The 21,459-nt window shown below is 40.1% G+C and overlaps 1 protein-coding gene across 1 annotated transcript; it reads left to right on the plus strand.

Annotated features, from left to right (window-relative positions):
- The first annotated feature begins 2,529 nt into the window (after positions 1-2,529).
- Positions 2,530-6,273, plus strand: LOC138333241 (toll-like receptor Tollo). Its single transcript, XM_069281500.1, has one exon. The coding sequence runs from the start codon at positions 2,723-2,725 to the stop codon at positions 4,661-4,663; it is 1,941 nt and encodes a 646-aa protein (XP_069137601.1). The 5' UTR covers positions 2,530-2,722; the 3' UTR covers positions 4,664-6,273.
- The last annotated feature ends 15,186 nt before the right edge of the window (positions 6,274-21,459 follow it).

The following is a 21,459-nucleotide window of genomic DNA, read 5'->3' on the forward strand; positions in this document are numbered from 1 at the left end:
AAAATTCGTGCCACGTCCCTGTGTGCTATATAGCACTGTACCAGCAGCGTCACACGACCATGTGTGTCCGACGATGCGAAAAATCACATCATACAGTTTTAACAGTAACAATAATAAAGATGAAAAATTCTTCCAAATGGAAAGATACGTGTCATTAAAATACCATTGTGTGAAATGACAATGCCAGGATCAATAAACATAGGAGAGTATTTTATAACATGAGCATTTACAATATCTGACCTTGTAAAACACAGCACGGCACCATCATTTCTGTAGCGTATAAACATGATTCCTTTGACCTTGCGTTAAAGGCCCACTACCTTTTGGAAACAAAAAAAAAATGTTTCTTTAAAACATTGATAACATAACTAAATATATATCGATGGCCTAAGATGAGGTTACAATACCAAACAAATGCAAAATTCCCTGCGTAAACTATGTTAATAGCGAATATTCATTTCGCTGTTTTACTGTCTAGCGCAGTAATAATCAACTAACGCTCGGTAATTCGGACGACGGCGGGAAACATAATCGGCCCGCGTTATGAAAATTAACATTTGTTTTATTTTAAGGAAATTGTTCAGAAGGTGATGATACGTGTAGTATTAACGGTTAACATTGTGACATTTTGTCTTTTCATTCATCATGCCCAATCACATGAACAATATCTCTGCGACTTTTAAATTTAGTAATTCGTACTTCGTATAACCCACACGATCTGTCTACTATGGCAAGCCAACATTTATTCAAATAGCAAAGTCGATCCTTAATTTCACTACATATATATAAGATATCTTGGTTGAAATATAAGATATCTTATATAGTATATGAGATATATCATATAATATATAAGATATCTTATATACTTTATAAGATATCTTATATACTTTATAAGATATCTTATATATTAAATAAGATATCTTATAAAGATATAAGATATCTCATATATATATATATATGTATATATAAGATATCTTATAAAATTCGATTAAATACGGGATACACCTTGCTCCTTCAATAAATGTTAAATTGTCTTGCCATAGTCTACAGTTATCTATTTGGACAAGATTGTTAGTCCATTATCCCGCACTCTTCATACCCATTAAAGGTATCTTAGCCTGTTGGTTACTGAGAAGAAGTCATGTAACGACATTGACGATACGCCTGGATTACTGCCATTTACCATTTTTTGAAATTCCAGGCCTTTGGCTCTCAGGTAACCTACTTATTATATATTTTTCTCACAGACTTCACCACTTGGTTATCCCATAGTAACGTAATGGTAATTAGGAAGAAATCAATCTCTCACCACTAATCCGTCTTTGCATATTACAGAGTTGCTTCCTTTGTGGGCAGGAATCCATTGCACACATGACGTTTTTATTTTGTGACCGAAACGAAACTAACGGCGTTTTCTCTAAAAAAATATGACATTTCGCTCGCAAACACGTGGATCAACGTCATACCCAATTTGTACTCACGAGAACTGACAACTCTGTAATATGCAAATAAACAATAAGGAGATAATGGTAATTATAACAATTCCTTGTTCATCTCTGATTATACACTAGTATTAGTATTAAAACCCCGCTACGTTTCGGAAACAATAAAGTTATGAAATTTTGAAAGTGATTGAAATTGGGTAATTTTCTTTAACTGCCTGAATGATCAACTCTGCCTAAATTAAAGCGTTGTCAAGTTGTCAGGCCGTTCTAAAATACAGATCATCATAATGCACTACTAATAATGTGAATTTTAATCAAATTCGTGCCATTGTTGCCACGGCATTCTGCAATAATGAAATTTACATGTATTTAGAACCCACACAGATCCATATCAAAGAAACATCTCTCATTGAAAAATCTACATCCTGGAAGGAAGGGAGAAGGGGGTTCTGAACAGTGCAACACTGCTCATATTTACGTCATTATTTTGTGTTGTGTCACTATGTTGTAGACGATAACGTCACCAATTCAAGTTTATCGTTACCCCATGCTATTCTAAAGCGTTCCAGGATGCTATAAAAAAATCTACAACGATTTGAATTAATTACGTTTTGTATGTGAGAGACCCAAAAAAAACAATCTTCAAAGTCTTAAGTTTGTGAAATGAAAGCACAGGGCGTTGTAGAGTTTCTTTATGAAAAAAATAGCCAGAAATACCTATAAAAATTTCTGGCTATTTTTTCATATAGAAACTATACATGGCCCCGTGATGAAAGTGATAAGTGTACGAGATAATCACTTATAAGATTACGTAATACATGCGTCTCATAAACGTCAAAACGCACACCTATAGAACATGTGCAGCATTTAAAAGAATTTAAATTACGTTTTACTGTAGTGTTTGTTTTCGAGCTAACTTATCGTGTATAGTCGCCCACTTACTACGACAAAAAACAAGTGCTATAAATCTGGGACATTTTTACTACTCTTGGCGTACAGGTCCATGATAAGAGATCGAAAACAAACTGAATAAACAATTCACATTTCAGGTAGAAAAAAAAATCATTACTGTAATAGAAATACATCTTCAGATACCTATTCACGTTTTAGAAATATGATACCTAAAATCGCTGGAGTGTAATACCACGACACACGACAGAGGTTTTCCGTTACGGCCCTATAGTATTCACCAACACAAGCCGGATATCTCAGTGTTACTCGGCTCCTTCGCCAGACAAGTGCATTAAGTGGCTGTGTAGTATATTAACTGTATAATCATGTATAAGTGGGTAGCGTTTGTGGTGGTGGCCGAACTTCTGTGCTTAGCTACATGTCAAATACCACTGCAAATACCTAGCTGTACGCTGATGAACATTGGACGTACACTGGATATGGGGCGTAGTACACTATACAGTACGGGACCGGCAATGGACACGGGCCGCACAGTTGATACAACCCATAGAATAGAAACTGTACACAGACCAGCAAACGACAATAAGTCTTGGCAGAGTTCAGATATAAACATAAATTGTTTAATCAAGGAGGGGGATAGTTGGGACTTCTCCTTCATAAGTCGGTGGACATCAACGTACGGAACTGGACCGGTACACGTGACCATCACGTGCGAACCGAGAGGAAGAGTGTACCTGGGACGTCCACTCAAAGCTAGGTACCTCGAACGCCTCTATATTAATTCATGTGATGTTTACGGGACCATTACTACGGACCTTTCCGAAGAAACACGAAAGATGAACTACACTATCGGCCAACTCACGATAGATAATTCATTTATTGTTATATTGGCTTCTGATATATGGAATTTCTATATGGACAACGCCAAAAACAATCGTGAGTACTATCCATGTAAATTTCCCCCAACTCTCCAAAGTATCATTCTAAGGAACACCACCTATAGATACAAAGTGGATCAGTATTATTCAAAATCGGACTATGCCACATTATCTGAAAAGATCGACGATTACAACATCAAGGTGCCCCAGTGTATCTATACCGATTTAGTCTACCTGGAATTCTCGAAAATCAACGACAGTATAGAGACGGATCTTTACGAGCAATTCCTTCTTAAGAGCAGATACCCTCACCTGAAAGTCCTGAACATTTCCAGAGCCTTGCTTTCGCGAACTCCCGGTAAACTTTTCACCCACATGTGGGATGTTGATTTTCCTGAACTGGAACTGATCGACTTGTCTCATAACAGAATCACGGATGTCGACTTCGCGTACGCTCCTCGCAAAGGGAGGCGCCTGCTGGTGAACCTCTCCAACAACCACCTCACGATTCTTCACAAACCGAGTATACAGAATTTGCGAAGCTTCTATCCAGGTATTGTAGATCTCAGAGGGAACCAATGGGTATGTAATTGTTCTCAGCAGGATTTCGTCCAGTTTCTACAGGAAGAGGAAGGAGCCATTGTCGACCACTATGTCTACCTTGGCGAGGCCAAGTGCAGTCGACCGGTATCCATGCTTGGCCAATACGTTAAGGACGCCAAGGATTTATGTTCAGATAAGAAGCAAATATCACAACTGATTCTCTACATCTGCTTGCCGCTTCTTATTCTTTGTTTCTTCGTTCTCATCATTCTTGTTCGATTTAGACGAGAGATTCGTGTTCTGGTCTACACGAGGTTTACGTCAGTGAACAGCTGTGTATTTCTCCCAGTACCAACCTCGTCAAAAGACATAGAAAAGGATTTCGATGCTTTTGTATCTTATAGCTCACATGACGAAACATGGGTGTTTGATTTATGCAAACGACTTGAAGAATCTGCACACGGGTTTAGACTGTGTCTTCACCATAAACATTTCGTCCCTGGTGCATGCATCTCTGACAACATTATAGACAGTGTAGAACGCAGCAGACACACAATCATGGTCCTATCTCCGAACTTCCTCAAGAGTGAGTGGTGCATTCTGGAGTTTCGGAAGGCCTTCCACCAAAGTCTGATGGAAAATGAACGCCATCTGGTGGTTGTTATGTTAGAAGGTTTTGACGAATCCTGGCTTCAATCTGACATGAAACATTTCCTCAAAACTTACACGTATTTGAAAGCGTCCGACTTCTTCTTCATGGATAAGCTTGTGTACGCGTTATCGAAGCACCGTGAAAATGACAGCAAGAAAGTCCATCACATCGGCACATCAGTTCAGGAGCAACAGTCTTCAAAGGCTCTCTTAAGTGTCGTCAAGACGGTGTAATTTGTTAAAATAGTTCTAAATATCAGTTACACAATATAAGTGACCTATATGTAAAATATTGGGTCTATAAGACGGGCAATCGTTTCTTGACCACTCTCTTGTTGCCAATGATATTATGGCAAGAAAGATAACTCTATCGTACTTTAATTTTGGATATATATCACGTGGCGTCATTTTAACCAATAGGAATACAAGATTATTGACTGCTCAAGGCGGGACAACATATATCTTGACGAAAAATATGTCGTTGTAAATATAACTTGGGAGTTTAATTACATATTTAATGTGAACCATTGTAAAATTTAATATTTTTGAAGTGCCGTAGAGTAAACGTAACAGCTTTAGGTTTCGTAAACTTATTGAAACATCTTAGTATTGTTAGATCAGTTTTCATTTTATAAAATGCCGTTGAGTAAATGTAATCTTCGCTTTAAAGGTCCACTACATATGTACTTTTCCAAAACTGCGTTCATTATTCTTCAAAACGGGAATGTAAAACGATTGATAATTTTTTAGAGTGACAAAAGTTATTAGCTTACTGTTAATATTACACTTGTCTATGGCAAGTCAAGTTGCTTTTTATTCTATTGACTCCGATATCTGAATTAAAATTTCCGATATCGGAATGGAAATTTCTATCGGGAATTTTAAAGCCGATATCGTAAATTCTAATTCCGATATCGGAAATCCTAATGACGATATCGGAAAACCTAATTCCGTTATGGGAAATTCTATTTCCGATATCAGAATTAGAATTTCCGATATATCATATACATGTATGGGAAATTCATTTTCTGATATCGGCAATAGAATTCCCCATATTGGAATTAGAATTTCGATATCAGAAATTCGGAATAAAAAGTAACTTGTCTTGTCATACTTGTCATCACCTTCTTTAAAAATAAATAAAACGTTAATTTTCCTTACGTGGGTCGTATTTTATTTCCCACCGTAGTCCTAATTTACCGCGCGTTAGATGACTATCACTGCACCAGAAGACACTGATCTTCATTGTTAACATAGATTATGCAGGGAACACATTTTAGGCCATCGTTACATATTTTATTATGTTACTATTGTTTTTAGGAAACTTTATTTTTTTTGTTTATGAAGAGAAGTGGGCCTTTAAGTATCGTTTTACAATCAAGTCAGTGTATAGTGTGCCATCACATAAACATGTGGCACGACTAATTGTCGTTAATTGAATCAGTGTAACATTCTGTGTAGTAAAGTCAATATTTCATCTAGGTGATGATCATCTTACGTAAAGTTGAGTAAGTGTGATATATTAAGTGAAAGATCATCTTACGTAAAGTTGAGTAAGTGTGATATATTAAGTGAAAGATCATCTTACGTAAAGTTGAGTAAATGTGGTATATTAAGTGACCATTGAGTAAGTGTGATATATTAAGTGACCATTGAGTATGTGTAATATATTAAGTGACCATTGAGTAAGTGTGATATATTAAGTGGTGACCATTGAGTAAGTGTGATATATTAAGTGACCATTGAGTAAGTGTGATATATAAAGTGACCATTGAGTAAGTGTGATATATAAAGTGACCATTGAGTAAGTGTGATATATAAAGTGACCATTGAGTAAGTGTGATATATAAGTGACCATTGAGTAAGTGTGATATATAAAGTGACCATTGAGTAAGTGTGATATATAAAGTGACCATTGAGTAAGTGTGATATAAGTGACCATTGAGTAAGTGTGATATATAAAGTGACCATTGAGTAAGTGTGATATATAAGTGGTGACCATTGAGTAAGTGTGATATATTAAGTGACCATTGAGTATGTGTAATATATTAAGTGACCATTGAGTAAGTGTGATATATAGAGTGACCATTGAGTAAGTGTGATATATAGAGTGACCATTGAGTAATGTGATATATATATAAGTGACCATTGAGTAAGTGTGATATATTAAGTGACCATTGAGTAAGTGTGATATATAAGTGACCATTGAGTAAGTGTGATATATTAAGTGACCATTGAGTAAGTGTGATATATAAAGTGACCTTTGAGTAAGTGTGATATATTAAGTGACCATTGAGTATGTGTAATATATTAAGTGACCATTGAGTAAGTGTGATATATATAGTGGTGACCATTGAGTAAGTGTGATATATTAAGTGACCATTGAGTAAGTGTGATATATTAAGTGACCATTGAGTAAGTGTGATATATTAAGTGACCATTGAGTAAGTGTGATATATAAAGTGACCATTGAGTAAGTGTGATATATATTAAGTGACCATTGAGTAAGTGTGATATATTAAGTGACCATTGAGTAAGTGTGATATATTAAGTGACCATTGAGTAAGTGTGATATATTAAGTGACCATTGAGTAAGTGTGATATATTAAGTGACCATTGAGTAAGTGTGATATATTAAGTGACCATTGAGTAAGTGTGATATATTAAGTGACCATTGAGTAAGTGTGATATATAAAGTGACCATTGAGTAAGTGTGATATATTAAGTGACCATTGAGTAAGTGTGATATATAAAGTGACCATTGAGTAAGTGTGATATATAAGTGACCATTGAGTAAGTGTGATATATTAAGTGACCATTGAGTAAGTGTGATATATAAAGTGACCATTGAGTAAGTGTGATATATAAAGTGACCATTGAGTAAGTGTGATATATTAAGTGACCATTGAGTAAGTGTGATATATTAAGTGACCATTGAGTAAGTGTGATATATTAAGTGACCATTGAGTAAGTGTGATATATTAAGTGACCATTGAGTAAGTGTGATATATAAAGTGACCATTGAGTAAGTGTGATATATAAAGTGACCATTGAGTAAGTGTGATATATTAAGTGACCATTGAGTAAGTGTGATATATTAAGTGACCATTGAGTAAGTGTGATATATTAAGTGACCATTGAGTAAGTGTGATATATAAAGTGGTGACCATTGAGTAAGTGTGATATATAAAGTGACCATTGAGTAAGTGTGATATATAAGTGACCATTGAGTAAGTGTGATATATTAAGTGACCATTGAGTAAGTGTGATATATAAAGTGACCATTGAGTAAGTGTGATATATAAGTGACCATTGAGTAAGTGTGATATATAAAAGTGACCATTGAGTAAGTGTGATATATAAAGTGACCATTGAGTAAGTGTGATATATAAGTGACCATTGAGTAAGTGTGATATATAAAGTGACCATTGAGTAAGTGTGATATATTAAGTGACCATTGAGTAAGTGTGATATATAAAGTGACCATTGAGTAAGTGTGATATATTAAGTGACCATTGAGTAAGTGTGATATATAAGTGACCATTGAGTAAGTGTGATATATAAGTGACCATTGAGTAAGTGTGATATATTAAGTGACCATTGAGTAAGTGTGATATATAAAGTGACCATTGAGTAAGTGTGATATATTAAGTGACCATTGAGTAAGTGTGATATATAAAGTGACCATTGAGTAAGTGTGATATATAAGTGACCATTGAGTAAGTGTGATATATAAAGTGACCATTGAGTAAGTGTGATATATAAAGTGACCATTGAGTAAGTGTGATATATAAAGTGACCATTGAGTAAGTGTGATATATTAAGTGACCATTGAGTTAGTGGGATATATTAAGTGACCATTGAGTAAGTGTGATATATTAAGTGACCATTGAGTAAGTGTGATATATTAAGTGACCATTGAGTAAGTGTGATATATAAAGTGGTGACCATTGAGTAAGTGTGATATATTAAGTGACCATTGAGTAAGTGTGATATATTAAGTGACCATTGAGTAAGTGTGATATATTAAGTGACCATTGAGTAAGTGTGATATATAAAGTGGTGACCATTGAGTAAGTGTGATATATTAAGTGACCATTGAGTAAGTGTGATATATTAAGTGACCATTGAGTAAGTGTGATATATAAGTGACCATTGAGTAAGTGTGATATATAAAGTGACCATTGAGTAAGTGTGATATATAAAAGTGACCATTGAGTAAGTGTGATATATTAAGTGACCATTGAGTAAGTGTGATATATTAAGTGACCATTGAGAGTAAGTGTGATAATATATAAGTGACCATTGAGTAAGTGTGATATATAAGTGGTGACCATTGAGTAAGTGTGATATATTAAAGTGACCATTGAGAGTAAGTGACCATTGAGTAATATATAAGTGACCATTGAGTAAGTGTGATATATTAAGTGACCATTGAGTAAGTGTGATATATATAAAGTGACCATTGAGTAAGTGTGATATATAAAGTGACCATTGAGTAAGTGTGATATATAAAGTGGTGACCATTGAGTAAGTGTGATATATAAAGTGACCATTGAGTAAGTGTGATATATTAAGTGACCATTGAGTAAGTGTGATATATAAAGTGACCATTGAGTAAGTGTGATATATAAAGTGACCATTGAGTAAGTGTGATATATTAAGTGACCATTGAGTAAAGTGTAATATATAAAGTGACCATTGAGTAAGTGTGATATATTAAAGTGACCAGTGTGATATATTAAGTGACCATTGAGTAAGTGTGATATATTAAGTGACCATTGAGTAAGTGTGATATATAAGTGACCATTGAGTAAGTGTGATATATAAGTGGGACCATTGAGTAAGTGTGATATATAAAGTGACCATTGAGTAAGTGTGATATATAAAGTGGTGACCATTGAGTAAGTGTGATATATATTAAGTGACCATTGAGTAAGTGTGATATATTAAGTGACCATTGAGTAAGTGTGATATATAAAGTGACCATTGAGTAAGTGTGATATATAAAAGTGACCATTGAGTAAGTGTGATATATCAAAAGTGACCATTGAGTAAGTGTGATATATAAGTGACCATTGAGTAAGTGTGATATATATAAGTGACCATTGAGTAAGTGTGATATATAAAGTGACCATTGAGTAAGTGTGATATATAAAGTGACCATTGAGTAAGTGTGATATATTAAAGTGACCATTGAGTAAGTGTGATATATAAAGTGACCATTGAGTAAGTGTGATATATTAAGTGACCATTGAGTAAGTGTGATATATTAAGTGACCATTGAGTAAGTGTGATATATAAAAGTGACCATTGAGTAAGTGTGATATATTAAGTGACCATTGAGTAAGTGTGATATATTAAGTGACCATTGAGTAAGTGTGATATATAAGTGACCATTGAGTAAGTGTGATATATAAAGTGACCATTGAGTAAGTGTGATATATAAAGTGACCATTGAGTAAGTGTGATATATAAGTGACCATTGAGTAAGTGTGATATATAAGTGACCATTGAGTAAGTGTGATATATAGAGTGACCATTGAGTAAGTGTGATATATAAAGTGGTGACCATTGAGTAAGTGTGATATATAAAGTGACCATTGAGTAAGTGTGAATATATTAAGTGACCATTGAGTAAGTGTGATATATTAAGTGACCATTGAGTAAGTGTGATATATAAAGTGACCATTGAGTAAGTGTGATATATAAAGTGGTCGACCATTGAGTAAGTGTGATATATAGAGTGACCATTGAGTAAGTGTGAATATATTAAGTGACCATTGAGTAAGTGTGATATATAGAGTGACCATTGAGTAAGTGTGATATATAAAGTGGTGACCATTGAGTAAGTGTGATATATAAAGTGACCATTGAGTAAGTGTGATATATAAAGTGACCATTGAGTAAGTGTGATATATAAAGTGACCATTGAGTAAGTGTGATATATAAAAGTGACCATTGAGTAAGTGTGATATATATAAAGTGACCATTGAGTAAGTGTGATATATATATAAGTGTGACCCATTGAGTAAGTGTGATATATATTAAGTGACCATTGAGTAAGTGTGATATATTAAGTGACCATTGAGTAAGTGTGATATATAAAGTGACCATTGAGTAAGTGTGATATATAAAGTGACCATTGAGTAAGTGTGATATATTAAGTGACCATTGAGTAAGTGTGATATATAAGTGGACCCATTGAGTAAGTGATGTGATATATAAAGTGGTGACCATTGATTAAGTGTGATATATAAAGTGGTGACCATTGAGTAAGTGTGATATATAAGTGACCATTGAGTAAGTGTGATATATAAAGTGACCATTGAGTAGTGTGATAAATTAAGTGACCATTGAGTAAGTGTGATAATAAAGTGGTGGACCATTGAGTTAAGTGTGATATATAAAGTGGTGACCATTGAGTGTGATATAAGTGTGATGATATTAAGTGACCATTGAGTAAGTGTGATATATAGAGTGACCATTGAGTAAGTGTGATATATAAAGTGGTGACCATTGAGTAAGTGTGATATATAAAGTGACATAAGTGTGTAAGTGGTGATATATTAAAGTGACCATTGAGTAAGTGTGAATATATAAAGTGACCATTGAGTAAGTGTGATTATATTAAGTGACCATTGAGTAAGTGTGATATATAAAGTGGTGACACATTGAGTAAGTGTGATATATTAGACAGTGACCATTGAGTAAGTGTGATATATAAAGTGACGCCATTTGAGTAAGTGTGATATAATAAAGTGACCATTTAGTAAGTGTGATATATAAACTGGTGTAAGTCTGATATATATTAAGTGACCATTGAGTAATGTGTGATATATAAAGTGGTGACCATTGAGTAAATTATTGACCATTGAGTAATGCTATATAGAGTGACCATTTGAGTAAGTGTGTGATATATAAAGTGGTGACCATTGCAGTAAGTGGTGATATATAAAGTGGTGACCATTGAGTAAGTGATAATGTGCATTATATTAAGTGACCATTGAGTTGTGATATATTAAGTGACCATTGTAAGTGTGATATATAAAGTGACCCATTGAGTGACCATTGAGTAAGTGTGATATATTAAAGCGAGGTATAAGTGACCATTGATATAATATGTTTTAATAAAGTGGTGACCATTGTAGTAAGTATGATATATAAAGTGACCAGTAAGTGTGATAATATTAAGTGACCCATTGAGTAAGTGTGGATATATTTAACTTTTGTGCTACAATATACAATTGTGCAGAACATTTTGTCATGAAATTTGATAACATTGTATATCAAATTTTGCTAAATTTTGGTAAATTTATTGCTATAGTATTTAAGTTATTATTCTTTATCAATACAGCTTTGTATTAAAATTCCTGTAGTCTCCTTGTTTTATTATTACACAAAGGCATAAAGATAACATCAAATGGAAAGATAGCCTCTCACAAGAAACACCGCACCTATAAATTTGGTTGGTTTGGTTGTTAACCCTTCCTCCTTTCTCCACACGACCTTTCTACAACTTATCGACAGAGTCTAAGAATAGGTCTGGAGAGGCTAAGGGTCATACTTGATAAAGGATGGGCACATATACTTGTGGAACGGGGCAAACTCTGGAAAATCTAAGGGGTCATACTTGATAAAGCGTGGAGACATGTAGGTAGTCGTGGGACGGGTCATTCTCGGGAGTCGGGAGAGACTGAGAGGTCATACTTTATAAAGGGTGGGGACATGTATTCATGGGACAGGTCATACTCTGGAGAAGCTAAGGGGTCATACTTGATAAAGTGTGGAGACATGTAGATAGTCGTGGGACGGGTCATACTCGGGACAGACTGAGGGGTCATACTTTATAAAGTGGGAGACATGTAGTCATGGGACAGGTCATACTCGGGAGAGGCTAGGAGACATACTTTATAAAGGGTGGAGACATGTAGTCGTGGGACAGGTCATACTCGGGAGAGGCTAGGAGACGTACTTTATAAAGGGTGGGGACATGTAGTCGTGGGACAGGTCATACTCGGGAGAGGCTAAGGGGTCATACTTTATAAAGGGTGGGGACATGTAGTCGTGGGATGGGTCAAACTCGGGAGATGCTAAGGGGTCATACTTTATAAAGTGGGAGACATGTAACTGTGGGACAGGTCATACTCTGGAGATGCTAAGGGGTCATACTTTATAAAGGGTGGGGACATGTAGTCTTGGGATAGGTCATACTCGGGAGATGCTAAGGGGTCATACTTTATAAAAGGGTCATGTAGTCGTGGGACAGGTCATACTCGGGATAGGCTAACGGGTCATACGTTATAAAGTGGGAGACATGTAGTCCTGGGACAGGTCATACTCGGGAGATGCTAAGGGGTCATACTTTATAAAGGGTGGGGACATGTAGTCGTGGGACAGGTCATACTCGGGATAGGCTAAGGGGTCACACGTTATAAAGTGGGAGACATGTAGTCCTGGGACAGGTCATACTCAGGAGATGCTAAGGGGTCATACTTTATAAAGTGGGAGACATGTAGTCGTGGGACGGGTCATACTCGGGAGAGGCTAGGAGACATACTTTATAAAGGGTTGGGACATGTAGTCGTGGGACAGGTCATACTCGGGAGAGGCTAGGAGACATACTTTATAAAGTGGGAGACATGTAGTCCTGGGACAGGTCATACTCAGGAGATGCTAAGGGGTCATACTTTATAAAGGGTGGAGACATGTAGTCGTGGGACAGGTCATACTCGGGAGAGGCTAGGAGACATACTATATAAAGGGTGGGGACATGTAGTCGTGGGACAGGTCATACTCGGGAGAGGCTAGGAGACATACTTTATAAAGGGTGGGGACATGTAGTCGTGGGACAGGTCATACTCGGGAGAGGCTAGGAGACATACTTTATAAAGTGGGAGACATGTAGTCGTGGGACAGGTCATACTCGGGAGAGGCTAGGAGACATACTTTATAAAGGGTGGGGACATGTAGTCGTGGGACAGGTCATACTCGGGAGAGGCTAGGAGACATACTTTATAAAGGGTGGAGACATGTAGTCGTGGGACAGGTCATACTCGGGAGAGGCTAGGAGACATACTATATAAAGGGTGGGAGACATGTAATCGTGGGATGGGACAGGTGGGGTCATACTACAGGAGAGGCTAGGAGACATTCTTTATAAAGTGGGGAGACATGTAGTCGTGGGACAGGTCATACTCAGGAGAGGCTAGGAGACATTCTTTATAAAGTGGGAGACATGTAGTCGTGGGACAGATCATACACAGAAGAGGCTAGGAGACATACTATATAAAGTGGGAGACATGTAGTCTTGGGATGGGTCATACTCGGGAGAGGCTAGGAGACGTACTTTATAAAGTGGGAGACATGTAGTCGTGGGACAGGTCATACTCGGGAGAGGCTAGGAGACATACTATATAAAGTGGGAGACATGTAGTCGTGGGACAGGTCATACTCAGGAGAGGCTAGGAGACATACTTTATAAAGTGGGAGACATGTAGTCGTGGGACAGGTCATACTCGGGAGAGGCTAGGAGACATACTATATAAAGGGTGGGGACATGTATTCGTGGGACAGGTCATACTCGGGAGAGGCTAGGAGACATACTTTATAAAGTGGGAGACATGTAGTCGTGGGACAGGTCATACTCGGGAGAGGCTAGGAGACATACTTTATAAAGGGTGGAGACATGTAGTCGTGGGACAGGTCATACTCGGGAGATGCTAAGGGGTCATACTTTATAAAGGGTGGGGACATGTAGTACGTGGGACAGGGCAGGACACGGAGAGCTATGAGACTCTTTATAAAGGGTGGAGACATGGCTGGGGAACAGTGTCGGAGAGAGGCTAGGTACAGATTTATATAAAGTGGGAAGACATGTAGTCGTGAGAACAGGTCATACTCGGGAGAGGCTAGCAGAGACATACTTTTGGACAAGTAGTCGTGGGAATGTCAACTACGGGATGGGAGACATGTAGTCGTGGGACAGGTCATACTCGGGAGAGGCTAGGAGACATACTTTATAAAGGGTGGGGACATGTAGTCGTGGGACAGGTCATACTCGGGAGAGGCTAGGAGACATACTTTATAAAGGGTGGGGACATGTAGTCGTGGGACAGGTCATACTCGGGAGAGGCTAAGGGGTCATACTTTATAAAGGGTGGGGACATGTAGTCGTGGGACAAGGTCATACTCGGGAGAGGCTAGGAGACATACTTTATAAAGGGTGGGGACATGTAGTCGTGGGACAGGTCATACTCGGGAGAGGCTAGGAGACATACTTTATAAAGGGTGGGGACATGTAGTCGTGGGACAGGTCATACTCGGGAGAGGCTAAGGGGTCATACTTTATAAAGGGTGGGGACGATGTAGTCGTGGGACAGGTCATATCGGGAGGAGGGGCCCCTCCTCTCTCAATAGGACCTAGAGGGACTAGCTCCCTAGCCCCTCTAGGACCTCATACCCCGCCCACTTCCTATAGGAAGGGTAGCCACGGACCAAGTCCAGTCAGTGGGACTAGGTTCACCATCATACTCGGGAGACCCCCCCTCTTCCTTAAGGAGACATACTTATATAAAGGGTGGGGACATGTAGTCGTGGGGACAGTTCATACTCGGGAGAGGCTGCAGGGACATACTTTATAAAAGGGTGGGGACATGTTAGTCGTGGGAACAGGTCATACTCAGGGAGAGGCTAAGGGGTCATACTATATAAAGGGTGGGGACATGTAGTCGTGGGACCAGGTCATACTCGGGAGAGGCTCACGAGACTAAGGGTCATACCTTTATAAAGGGGTGGGGACATGTAGTCGTGGACAGGTCATACTCGGGAGAGGCTAGGAGACATACTTTATAAAGGGTGGGGACATGTAGTCGTGGGACAGGTCATACTCTGGAGAGGCTAAGGGGTCATACTTTATAAAGGGTGGGGACATGTAGTCGTGGGACAGGTCATACTCGGGAGAGGCTAGGAGACGTACTTTATAAAGGGTGGAGACATGTAGTCGTGGGACAGGTCATACTCGGGAGAGGCTAGGAGACGTACTATATAAAGGGTGGAGACATGTAGTCGTGGGACAGGTCATACTCGGGAGAGGCTAGGAGACATACTTTATAAAGGGTGGGGACATGTAGTCGTGGGACAGGTCATACTCGGGAGAGGCTAGGAGACATACTATATAAAGGGTGGGGACATGTAGTCGTGGGACAGGTCATACTCGGGAGAGGCTAGGAGACATACTATATAAAGGGTGGGGACATGTAGTCGTGGGATGTGTTAAACTCGGGAGAGGCTGAGGGTCATACTTTATAAAGGGTGGGGACATGTAGTCGTGGGACGGGTCATACTCGGGATAGGCTAAGGGGTCATACTTTATGAACGTTAGGGACATGTAGTCGTGGGACAGGTCATACTCTGGAGAGGCTAAGGGGTTAACTTTATAAAGGGTGGGGACATGTAGTCGTGGGACAGGTCATACTCGGGATAGGCTAAGGGGTCATACTTTATAAAGGGTGGGGACATGTAGTCGTGGGACAGGTCATACTCGGGAGAGGCAAGGAGACATACTATATAAAGGGTGGGGACATGTAGTCGTGGGACAGGTCATACTCGGGAGAGGCTAAGGGGTCATATTTTTTTTTAAAGGGTGAGGACATGTAGTCGTGGTAATGGGTCAAACTCGGGGATGGCTAAGGGGTCATACTTTTATAACATGGGAGACATGTAAATGTGGAAAAAACAGGTCATACTAAAGGACGAGGCTAATAAGGGGTCAATACTTTATAAAGGGTGGGACATGTAGTTTGTTGGATGGGGTCAAACTTGGGAGATTGCTAAGGAGTCTCATTCTTTATTAAATTGAGAGACATGTAGTCGTGGACAGGTATACTTGGAGGAGGATAAGGGGTCCTACTTATAACTGGGTGTGGGGATATGTAGTATTGGGAACAGGTCTATACTCGAGGGGATAAGGCTAGGAGACGTACTTTATAAAGGGTGGGAGGTCCTGTAGGCAGTAGGGACATGTCAATTACTCGGGAGAGGGCTAAGGAGAACGTTACTATTATAAAGGGTGGAGACATGTATTAGTCGTGGGGGGACAGGTCATACCTCGGGAGAGTGCTAGGTGACGCTACATTTTATAAAGGGTGGGGAACATGTAGTCGTTGGGACTGGGTCATACTCGGGAGAAGGCTTGGAGACATACTATAGAAAGGGGCGGGGACATGTAGTCGTGGGACAGGTCATACTCGGGAGAGGCTAAGGAGAACATACTATTATAAAGTGAGGGGGACATTGTAGTCGTGGTGGGCATGCTGTTTAAACATGCGGGGAAGAGAGGACTGAGGGTCATACTTTAGAAAGGTGGGGGACATGTAGTCGTGGGCCGGGTCATACTCGGGATAGGCTAAGGGAGTCATTACTTTTATGAAACGTTACGGAACATGTAGTCGTGTGGGACAGGTCATACTCTGCGAGACGGCTAAGGGGTTAACTTTATAAAGGTGGGGACATGTCGTCGAGGGACAGGTCATACTCGGGATTGTCTAAGGGGTCATACTTTATAAAAGGGTGGGGCCATGTAGTCTTGGGACAGGTCATACTCGGGGTAAAAAATAGGAGGGCTAGAGGCCTATCTAAGGGTGGGGGGGGGGGTGTGGACATGTAGTCTATGGGACAGGTCTATACTCGGGTAGAGGCTGAGGAGAAATACTTAATAAAGGGGGGCGGAAGACATGTAGTCCGTGGTGGACAAAGGTCATACTAGGGATAGGCTAAGGGTGTCATTCTATATTTTGAACGTTAGGGACATTAAGACGTGGGTCAGGTCATACTCTAGGACGAGGCTAAGGAGTTAATACTTTACAAAAGTAGGTGGACATGATAGTCGCTTGGAACAGTTCATCACTCGGGAGAAGGTCTAATAGGGTCATCACTTTATATGAGGGTTGAGAGAATGAATTCGAGGGACAAGGTCCAACTCGGGAGAGGCTTTAAGGAGTTCATACTTTTATAAAGGGTGGGGACATGTAAATCGTGGGACAGGTCATTCTCTGGAGAGGCTAAGGACACTGAGGGTCAGACTTTATAAAGGGAGGGAGAACATGGTGTAGTCTTAGGGACGGTCTCAAACTCGGGTGACGGTGAGTTAGGTATATAGTATGTTCCTCCTAGCCTATCCCGAGTATGAACCTGTCCAATGAACTACATGTCTCACCCTTTTATAGTGTATGAGACTTTATAAGTTCGTGGGGCCACAAAGGTCATGGGCATGGGTCAGGGTCGGAAGAACGCTAAGGGGGTCACATTTATAAAGGGTGGAGACATGTAATACCCTGGGACAGTGTCTCAAACTCGGGGGGAGGCTATGAGGAGACGTACTTTTAATAAGGGTGGGAGACATGTAGTCGTTGGACGACAGGTATCACTCGGGGAGAGAGGACTAGCGAGAACATACTGATTTAAAGGTAGGGGGACATGTTGTCGTGGGACAGTCATACTCGTGAGAGGCAATGTCAATACTCAGGAGAGGCTTGGAGACATTCAAAATAAAGGGTGGGGACATTTAGTCGTGGGATTTTTAAAACTCGGGAGGAGGCTGAGGGTGACATTACTATTAATAAAGGAGTGGGGAATTGTATGTGTCGTGGGAGTCAGGTCATACTCACGCGGATAGGCTAATGGGTCAATACCTTTATGAAAGGCGTGGGGACAATGTAGTCGTGGGACAAGGTCCATTACTCTTGGATAGGCTAAGGACATTTCTATATAAAGGGTGGGTGAAATTATAGTCGTGGGACAGGTCATTCTTCAGGGGATAGGCTAAGGAGAAACTGACTATACATAAAGAGGTTATTTGGGTAACAGTGTAGTTCGCTGAGGACAAGTCCATACTTCGGGACGAGGACTAAGGGGACCATACTATCTAAAGGGTGAGTGGATATTGTAGTCGTGGGATGGATCAAACTCGGAGAGATGCTTAGGGTTCCAGGGGTCATACTTTATACAAATGGTGCGGACATGTATCGTGGTGAACAGGTCAAACTCTGGAGATGCTAAGGGGTCATACTATATAATAAAATGGGAGACATGTAGTACGTGGAACATGGTTCAGACATACTCTGGAGAGGCTAAGGGGTCATTACTATAATAAAGGTTGGGGTGACATGTAGTTGTTAAGATGGGATCAAACTAGGGAGATGGACTAAGGGGTCATACTTTATAAATTGTAGAGAACATGTTAGTCCCACGTTACGTGGGAACATGTCCATACTCGGGATAGGCTAAGGTAACTTGCCTTTATGAACGTGTTAGATACATGAAGTCGTGGGGACAGTGGTCATACTCTGGAGAAGGAGGCTAAGGGAGACATACTAAATTAAGGGTGGGAGACAATGTATTCCGTGGGACAGGTCAAAAAACTCGGAATGATGCTAGGAGGTCCATAATTTATATATTGGGAGGGACATGGTAGTCGTGGGAACAGGTCATACTCGGGGGAGGCTTAGGAGACATACATTATAAAGGGTGGAGTACATGTAGTCCGTGGGGACAGGGTTCATGACTCGGGAGATATGCGAAGGGGGTCCATACGTTTTAAAGGGTGCGGGGACATTGTACGTTCGGGTGGACGGGTCAAACTCTGGGAGAGAGGTCGACGGACATAGTTATAGTCTACTAGCCTCTACTGTGGATGAACTGGTCCCACGACTACAGGTCTCCACCTTTAACGAAGTATGTCTTTTAAAGGGTGTGGACTTGTAGTGATGGGATGGGGTCAAAATCGGAAGATGCTAAGGGGTCATTTCATTTATAAAGGGTAGGGGACTTGTAGTTCGTGGGAACTAGGTCATACTCGGAGAGACCACTGAGAGTCAAACTTTATAAAAAGTGGAAGACATGTAAGATCGTGAGACAGGTCATACTCGGAGAAGAGGCTAGTGAGGACAAACTTTATTAAAGTGTGAGACATGTAGTCGTGGTGACATGTCATACTCTTTCGGGATAGGCTCAAGGAGTCATTCTTTATGAAAGGGTAGGGAACATGGTAGATCGTGGGACAGGTCATACTCTGGATAGCTTAAGGGGGTCATACTTTATAAAGGGTGGGGCACATGTAGTCGGGGGACAGGGTCATCACACGGGAGAGGCTTAAGGAGACGTACTTATATAAAGGTGTGGGGGCATGTAGTCGTGGGACAGGTCATACTCCGGGATCGTCTAGGAGACTATACTAATATAAAGGGTGGGGAGACTTGTAGTCGCCCTTGGGGTCAGGACATACTCGGGAAAGGCTAGGAGACATACTACATTTTGTATGATAAAGGGTGATGACATAGTAGTAGATGGGATGGGTCATACTTCGGGAGATGCCTAAGTGTTCATACTTTATTAAAATGTGGAGAAAAGTAAACTGTGGAAAGCAGTTCATACTCGTGGAGAGGCTATCGGGGTCGAAAACTTTATAAAGGGTTGGGACATGCTAGTTGTTGAACTGGGTCAAACTCTGGAGAGGCTTATGGGTCATAACTTTATAAAGGGTGGGGACATGTAGTCGTGGACAGGTCATACTCGGGAGAGGCTAGGAGACGTACAGTGTATAAAGGGTGGAGACATGTAGTCTGGGGACGGGTCATACCTCGGAGACATGCTTAGGGGTCATACTATATAAAGGGTGGGAGACAATGATTGTTCGTGGTACATGAGTCAAAACTCCGGAGAGGCTAGTAGACGTACTTTATAAAGGTGCTGGGGACATTAGTCGTGGTTGACAGGTCATACCCTCGGGAATAGGCTAGGAGACATACTATTAAAGGGTGGGGACATTTAGTCTATGGACAGTTCCATACTCGGTACAGCTAGGAGACATACTATATAAATGGTGGGGACCTGTAGTTCCGTGGGATGTGTTAAAATCGGAATATGCTATCAAGAGGGTCATACTTTATAAAGGTCGTGGGGACATGTAGTCGTTTGGGACGGGTCATACACGGGGAGAGCTACAGAGGGTCATACATTATAAACGTGGTGGGGACAATGTAAGTCATGGGGGGACAGGTCATAACTCTGGGAAACGAGGCTAAGGGTTACATACTATATAAAGGTTGGGAACATGTAGTCGTGGGCTACAGGTTAATACTCGTGGATAGGCTAGGACGACATTTACTATATATAATGGGTCGGGGACATGTTGTCGTTGGGACACTAGGTCATACTCGGGAGTAGGCTAGGAGACTACGATATAATAGGGTTGGGGACATGTAGTCGTGGGAAGGTTCATACTCTGGAGAATTGCTAGGAAGACATACTATGTAAAGGGTAGGGGACATTGTGTCCGTGGGGGAAGGTATATCGGGAAGAGGCTAATGGGTCCATTACGTTATAAAGGGTGTGGGACATTTAGTCGTGGGAATGAGACCAAACTTAGGGAGATGCTAAGGGGTCCATACTTTATAAAATGGTGAGACATCTATGTAACTGTGGTGACACGGTAATTCTCAGGTAGAGGCTAAAGGGTCATACTTATTATAATGGATTGGGATCAATGTTAGATTGTTGTATGGGTCAAACTTGCGGTGAGGTTGCTAAGGGGTCATACTTTTTAATTTGAGAGACATGTTAGTCGGTAGTACAAGTTCATACGCTAGGTAGTAGGAGATAAGAGGGTTCATACCTTACAATTTAAAGACGGTGGTGACTCATGTAGGTCGTGGAACGGTTCATGGACATCGTGTGACCACTGAGCGTCCATAGCTTTATAAAGGGCAGTGGTGGACATGATATTCGTGAAGAAGGTTCCAACTCGGTGATAGCGTAGTGTATTACGTATGTCTCCTAGCCCTCTGCCGAGTTTGACCTGGTTCACCACGGACTAACATGTCACCACCCTTTATAAAGTATGTCGTTATAAATGTGTGGTGACATGTAGATCGTGGGAATGGGTCAAAACTAAGGAAGAATTGCTAACAGACATCATACTTTATAAAAAGTGGAGACATTTAGTCGTCGGGACAAAGTCATACTAGGGACGA

Source organism: Argopecten irradians, chromosome 10 (assembly GCF_041381155.1).
Source record: "Argopecten irradians isolate NY chromosome 10, Ai_NY, whole genome shotgun sequence".
Classification (NCBI taxonomy): Eukaryota; Metazoa; Mollusca; class Bivalvia; order Pectinida; family Pectinidae; genus Argopecten; species Argopecten irradians.